General features: G+C 36.8%; 2 protein-coding genes across 2 annotated transcripts in view; both read left to right on the top strand.

Annotated features, from left to right (window-relative positions):
- The window catches only part of LOC107655395 (sialoadhesin), a 3,778-nt gene extending 1,643 nt beyond the window's left edge, over positions 1-2,135 (top strand). The window contains exons 5-9 of the mRNA XM_016442870.1: positions 596-922; positions 1,096-1,305; positions 1,414-1,501; positions 1,766-1,826; positions 1,911-2,135. Coding sequence (XP_016298356.1) covers positions 596-922; positions 1,096-1,305; positions 1,414-1,501; positions 1,766-1,826; positions 1,911-2,099 — 875 coding nt within the window. The 3' untranslated portion in view covers positions 2,100-2,135. The remainder of the gene's footprint in view (positions 1-595; positions 923-1,095; positions 1,306-1,413; positions 1,502-1,765; positions 1,827-1,910) is intronic.
- A 402-nt stretch (positions 2,136-2,537) lies between these two features.
- The window catches only part of vtg8 (vitellogenin 8), a 12,250-nt gene continuing 7,458 nt past the window's right edge, over positions 2,538-7,329 (top strand). The window contains exons 1-10 of the mRNA XM_016442873.1: positions 2,538-2,609; positions 2,748-2,768; positions 2,866-3,017; positions 3,123-3,371; positions 3,450-3,611; positions 3,744-3,892; positions 3,987-4,137; positions 4,264-4,421; positions 4,492-4,657; positions 4,760-4,885. Coding sequence (XP_016298359.1) covers positions 2,570-2,609; positions 2,748-2,768; positions 2,866-3,017; positions 3,123-3,371; positions 3,450-3,611; positions 3,744-3,892; positions 3,987-4,137; positions 4,264-4,421; positions 4,492-4,657; positions 4,760-4,885 — 1,374 coding nt within the window. The 5' untranslated portion in view covers positions 2,538-2,569. The remainder of the gene's footprint in view (positions 2,610-2,747; positions 2,769-2,865; positions 3,018-3,122; positions 3,372-3,449; positions 3,612-3,743; positions 3,893-3,986; positions 4,138-4,263; positions 4,422-4,491; positions 4,658-4,759; positions 4,886-7,329) is intronic.

Below are 7,329 nucleotides of genomic sequence, written 5' to 3' on the forward strand. Positions count from 1 at the left end.
TTTAGACTCAGATTTCTCAGGACGGGTGAAGCAGATCATTGGTAAATACGAAGCAGAACTCACAATATCAGACGTGAGAGAGAGAGACTCTGGAGAATATCAGCTCATGTTCATCATGAATGATGGAGTTAAACATCTCAGCTCAGCGGCCGTCAGTCTAACAGTCACAGGTGAAACTGAGTCGAGATTCTGGTCACTTCAGCTGTTTTCATTTGATATGTGATGAAGTTTTCTTAATTTTTGCTGTATTCAGTCTTGCAGGTGAGGATGAATCCTGCGTCTACAGACCCGAGAGAGGAGACAGTAGAACTGATCTGTGATTCTTCCTGTGATTTGACCTCTGGGGTTTACTATTACTGGATGAAGAATAGACAGTATTTAATATATACAAAATCCACCAACATGTTTGTGTCAGTCAGCAGAGATGCTGGCAGCTTTTCCTGTTCTCTTTATCCACATCATGAACATCCCTCCTCTTCTGAGTGTGAGTTTCACATAATACACACAGTGTGGTGCTGTTTGTTCATACATGTGTATATTTAAACAGATGAAATTAAGTTGTGAGTTTCACAGCAGTATTCTGTGTCTCTTTCAGGCATTTCTAAGAGTGGCTGCTGGGATGTGACTTACACCTCTAGAAGAGTCTGTGCTTTGGTGGGCTCAACAGTAGACATTTCCTGCACATTCTCACATCCCTCTGGTTATACTGTATATAAAACATTCTGGCATTACGTTCGGCCTGGTGACTTTAAGGATCTGCGTGAGGAGCATCAGTTTGCTGGTCGTGTGGAGTATGTGGGGAACAAACTGAGAATCAAAGAGCTCAAGATCAGCGACTCTGGAGAATATCGATTCAGGTTCATCACTAACACGACAAACGGCAAATACTCTGGATCACCTGGAGTCATTCTTACTGTTACAGGTAACTCATCATAATGAATTTGATCAACAGTGAATGATAAGATTTTAATGCCACCAATGGTGGGAAAATGTTCACAGACAGACTAGAGTGCCATTATATCAAGTTTTTGTTTTCCATGTCACTCAAATTCACTGTTAAGCTCAGCTTTATAGTACTTTAATTCTGTGCTTCAGATACACAGGTAACAAGAAGCCCAGACATTTTATCAGAGGGACAGGAAGTGACATTAATCTGTTCAACTAAATGCACTCTGAACAACAAACATACTTATATCTGGTACAAGAACGGACGACAGGTAACGGATGGATTCACTAAAGACAACAAGCTGTACCTGGACTCAGCCAGCATTGAAGAGCTTCACCAGTATTCCTGTGCTGTAGAAGGTAACACATCTCTCATGATACATGTAGTTTAATGCAAAATGATTGTTGCAGTCTGTTTGAGTGCAACTAATCTTAAATTCAGATATGATTAATTTCTGTGTTGTACAGACCATAAGGAGAGCACAGCGCTACGAAACTCTGCAATCATACTGTGTGTGTTTTTGACTCTTGCACTTATAGGAGTCCTGTGGTATAGGTCAGTACATTTTATTTTAAGTTTTGGGAATAAAACAATTAAAAACAGTAAAATGATGAGCTAAAACAAAGAGAAATATTTAAGATTTTCCACTATTTATGTTACAAATAAAATGAAATTGTGAAATATAATTTGATAAATACAATCTGATAATATAAATTGTAACACTAAAATGTATTAAATTTAGAAAAATCTCAAATAGTGGACTCAGACTCGGACCACATAATATGCTATATACTGTATTTAAATGGCTGTTTCTTTAAGGAGGAGAAGGTGTACCTTTTCTAAAACCCACAGGACTGAAAAGGTGGAGGAGGAGGTTCAGGTAAGGATGGCTGACACTAAATTTAATTTTACATATATTTATTTACAAATGCTGACTTTTCTCTTGCTGGCTGTCCCCAATCAGTATGACCCAGTGCACAATAACACTGCACCCTCTGACCTCATGCAGAAAGCAGATGTCGACAATCAAGACATTCATTATTCCAGCATTCATTTTAAAACAAAACATGCATCTTCAATCCCCACTGATGAATATCCAACAGACACCATAGAAACAGAGACTGTCCACTATGCCACTGTAAGGTTCAAATAACACACTATTGCCCTCTAGGGAGCTAATCATGTTATTGCTTTTGGTATATCAAAATTGTATAATTGACTATTGCCCTTGGCAACTGATTTCCTACACTGTGGTTTTCTCATGTATCACTCTTTTTAATTGCATAATAAAATAATTGCAGTACAAATCAATATTTGATGTCCATTCATTTGTTTTTTGGTAAGTAGAAATGCAACAGGTGGGATAATATGCAGTCAGATGCCTGATGCTTCTGCTTCACATCTGATTTTTTTTTTTTTATAGTTACCATTTTTATATCAGTGTCAAGCACTAAAGTCCAGGTTACCCTGGACTGTCCTGTTAGACCAATGAGCTGGCGGGAGTAGGAACACAATTGGTTGGTTCTGCTAAACAACTGGTTAATCATACATTTTGAGATCAGTATTTTGCCAGCAAAAGCTTGACTTTAAAATGGACATGGTGTTTTTGCACAACCGCTGACCATGAGAACTGTTGTCATGGCCTTGACTATAGCCCTTGTGGGTAAGTAGCCTGCAATGCTGTTTTAAATGTCACCATTTGCATGGATAAAAATATCATAATTTGCATATCATAATTTGACAAAATAGACACTGTAGGACTTTATATTAAATTAACATGAAACTTTCTCTGATATTTCAGCAAGTCAGCATGTGAATCTTGGTAAGCAAAGTGGTTAATCCTATTCTACTAGTGTGTTTACCAATGGCAAAATAAGATTTTACTATGTGACATCTAAAATGCTATTTTGCACTTTTAGTCCCTGATTTGGCAGGCACTCAGACTTATGTGTACAAATATGAGGCTTTGCTCTTCAGTGGTCTTCACCAGGAAGGTCTGGAAAGAGCTGGCATTAAGATCAACAGCAAGGTTTCCATCAGGGCTGTAACAGAGAATACGGTCCTGCTTAAGGTGCCAGAAGAGTTTAAAGACAACATGGAGCTTTGTTCTGTTACTGACCTGAGATATAATTGAAAAGAAGCACATAATCATTCAAAGTTTGCCTGTTTGTTTCAGCTCTCAAATCCTCAGCTGTTCGAGTACAGTGGTATCTGGCCCACAGATGCGTTTGTTGCTACTAAGCTCACCTCAGAAGTGGCTGCTCAGCTTCAGATTCCTATTAAGTTTGAGTACACCAGCGGTGTGGTTGGAAAGGTTTTCGCACCTTCTGTGGTCCCAACTACCGTTATCAACCTGCACAGGGGAATTCTGAACATCTTTCAGCTCAACCTCAAGAAGACCCAGAACATCTATGAGGTTCAAGAGGTGAGACTGGCTGAAATGAAGTTTGATTATCAATAATATGCATCTTGATTTTAAACCTGAGTCTTCATTCTGATGTAGGATGGAGTTCAAGGCATATGCGAGACCCAATATCTGATCAGTGAAGATGAAGGAAGCAACCACACCACCATCACCAAGTCTAGGGATCTTACACTTTGCAATGAGAGGATAATTAAAGATGTTGGCTTGACTTACATTGAAAAGTGCACTGAATGTCAAAAGGTCAGGTCAAAATTTTCATGTCATATTTTCTTCTCAATGCTTTAGATTCCGGGATTTCAACTGGGGCTTCATAAAGGTACTGCAGAGGGTCTGTTACCTTAAAAAACTCAAATATACTATATAATTTAACAGAGGGTAAAAAGTCTCTCTGGAGCTGCAACCTACAGCTACATCATGAAGCCAACACCAACTGGTGTTATGATTACTGAAGCAACAGTCCAAGAGGTTCATCAGTTTACAACTCTATATGAGATTCATGACGCTACCCAGATGGAAACTAGGCAAGACGTTTGCTCATGCACTCTCGTATGGAATTAAGTATATCTGTGTTTTAATTTTTTATGTGGTAACCCAAGTATATACTCAATATTTCAGACAAACCTTGACCTTTCTGGAGATTATGGCATCTCCCATAATTCCAATCAGTGCTGAATATTTAGCCCGTGGAGCTTTACAGTATGAATTTAGCACTGAGACACTTTGGAGTCCAATTCAGCTCATGAGAATCAGTAATCCACAGGCTCAAGTAAGGGCATATTTCATATTATTATTATTGTTATACATGAAATATATTGACTGCATTGTTAGGTTTTTATCCTAAATTATAGTAGTATTTTAATTCTCTCTTTTTGTTTTACTGGTATTCGTTAAGGTAGTAGATGCTCTGAATCATCTGGCTACCAAAAAACTGGAAGAGGTCCATGAAGATGTTCCACTGAAATTTATTCAGCTCATCCAGCTTATGCGTTTTGCAAGTCTGGATGCTATTGAGGGAATCTGGTCTCAATTTAAAACCAGACCAAATTTCAGGTACAAAATATTCACTTTAACAGTCTAAAACATTTATTTGCAAATTGTCACTCATTTTTACTCCTCTAAGGAAATGGATCTTAGATGCTGTTCCTGCAGTTGGCACCTTAGCTGCTCTAAAATTCATCAAGAAGACATTCTTGGCAGGCGAACTTTCCATCCCTGAGTTCACTCAGGTCCTTCTGGCCACTGTGCATATGGTCACTGCTAATTTGGACACCATTAAGATGTACTCTGTGCGTACACTCGTATGTGATGATTGACTCAAAGCTTAAACCACGAATTTAGCATGCCAAATATTGTCTGAACTTGTTCTATAAATGTTATAATCAAAAAAGGGTCTGGCTTTGAGTAACAAAGTTCAAGAAACACCTGTTCTACGTAAGGTTGCCATGCTTGGCTATGGGACAATGATTGCCAGGTACTGCAGTGGATCTCTTGAATGCCCAGTGGAGCTTTTGAAGGTAAAAAAGATCATTCACTAATTGTTTTGCTTGACTATGTGTGGAATGTGGACAACTTCCTCTTTTTTTCAAGCCCTTCCATGAGATTGTTATTGAGGCGACTGCTAAAGCTGACACTTCAGAGATGATTTTGATTCTGAAAGTGCTAGGCAATGCCGGTCACCCTGCTAGCATTAAATACATCACAAAGTTTCTACCAGTATTTGGGAACCAAATACCTCTGTTTCCCATGAGAGTTCAAATGGGTGCAATTTTGGCCCTGAAGGCCGTTGCCAAAAAGGAACCCAAACTGGTTAGTCAGATATTTTTGAGTCATGCTTTGCTTTGTCATTCTGATTGTGAGTTACTTTAACTTTTGTTTCTCAGCTCCTCCCAGAAGGTTTTAGATGTCTCCCTGTTTAAGAAACCAACAAACTGATGAGTTGAATTATGTGTTTTAATTAGTAACACATCTAAAACGTTCTGGTATATAGGTCCCAAGGACTGGAGTTAAGAAACACTGGTTTACTACCCTTACGAAAAATACGTTTTTTCAAGTGTGCTATTAGTATACTTCTTTAAACTAACAAATAGGAAAGTATACTTTCAGTCTACTTTTTATGTACTGTACTTCTCAGAAATGTGCTTTTTGTACTTCTCAGAAATATACTTAGAAAAAGTCTAAATATATTTGAGCGATACTTGTGCTTCGGGAATCCATGTTTTCATTGTTATCCGGTAGGGGGCGCTATTACACACCTTCTATACAGAATTTCCAAAACACAAGTGAAGAAGAAACCAAAACAACAGATGCTTCCACATGTAATCTAACACGATCAGGGGCCTGTACCATGATGGTAGTTGAACAAATACAGAGCTACAGGATTAGTTTCGAGTTTACAAAACCAAACCACTCCAATCCGACTTTGTTGGTTCCATGATGCTGATCATCAACTTTCTTTGTCAACTCAGGCTTTGATCCTTTTTTTGAATGCATGACATCACTGGCGAACAGCCAATGACGAGCCTTGCTTAAAGGTTAAGGTTTTGCTAAAGGTTAAGAGATTGAAGAATATGATGAATTTAAACGCATTTACAATTTAAAAAACATACTTTTTAATGAAAGTGGACAAATAAAATAAATTATCTTGCTCTATCAGTGCAGTCACAAGTGAAACTTGTTAAGTTAGTTTATATAGTTGAAAATATACAGCAATATAGATTCGAACATGTAAAGTCACATGTAGTCATTTTTAAAAAGCGTTATCTATTGATTCTACAGCTTATTTATACATACAATCTTTATATATTAACATTCATTTAAAATAAATTATTTATAATAACTGTTAAACTAAAGTGCTTGTGTGTAATGGATTAATAATAATATAAATCATATAATTATATAAATCATATAAAATAATCAGATAAGTAATTATCATTAAACCCAGAGAATTATTTTTTTTTTTTTTAGTACTAGTGACCTTTAATTTGGAGCAAGAGAAACTGGGGGAGTGACTTTTTTGCATCAGACATGCACATCATTCACATCTGATTGGTACAATTTCAGTTTGAGATCTCTTACCCAGAACATAACCTGCAGGTTAGCCGTGGAGTGTAAGTTACCATGGCAATGAAGGCCGCTAAAAGCCAAGCCACTTTCATGGTACCTAAAACCCAGGATTGGTGCAAACTAAACTGAAACGTACCTGGCTAGCCAGCTAATCTGGCTTCATGGTACAGGCCCCAGACATAAAACAGCATCAAAACTGTGTAAGGTTATGGAATAAAATGTCGACCCATGAATAGGTAATGACTGTCAAGCTTTGGGGTGTTGATCGACTCCATCTACGTTTTGATTATCACTCTGAATCCAATTCATAATCTTTTTTCAGCTTTTTGTTCAAAATGTTATTTTTTTTTTTTTATGAAACTTACCCACATTCAAGTGTTTATAAAAAAGAATGCATGAAGCTAGAATAAAATGTTTTTGTTTACCCTGTTTTTTTTTTCATGTTTGTATGTTTCATGTTTGTATGTTGTAAATACCTAAATAGGGACATAGCAGTATACTTAAAGTATGATGTAACGTTCACTTAAAGAAAACTTACGAGTATACTTGCAGTATAAAACTACTAAACTAGTACTTTACTGAGACTATACTTTAAGGTTTCAGTATACCTATAAGTTCACTTTTAGTATAGCTGCAGTACAAACTAAAAACATAGATGTAAACTAGATGTGTACTCAAAGTTTACTACTGTTATACTTAAAGTATGCTTAAAAGTATACTTTTATATACTAGAAAGTGGGCCAATTTAGTCCCAAGGAGTATTGAAATAGTACACTTACAAGTATACTACTAGTACACTGATATTTGTATACTTACTACTTACTACATACTTAAAAATATACTTGAACTTAAGTATACTTAATAAAATAAACTTGAAGCATACTTCATACTTCAT

This window comes from Sinocyclocheilus anshuiensis, unplaced genomic scaffold (assembly GCF_001515605.1).
Source record: "Sinocyclocheilus anshuiensis isolate Anshui unplaced genomic scaffold, SAMN03320099.WGS_v1.1 scaffold880, whole genome shotgun sequence".
Classification (NCBI taxonomy): domain Eukaryota; kingdom Metazoa; phylum Chordata; class Actinopteri; order Cypriniformes; family Cyprinidae; genus Sinocyclocheilus; species Sinocyclocheilus anshuiensis.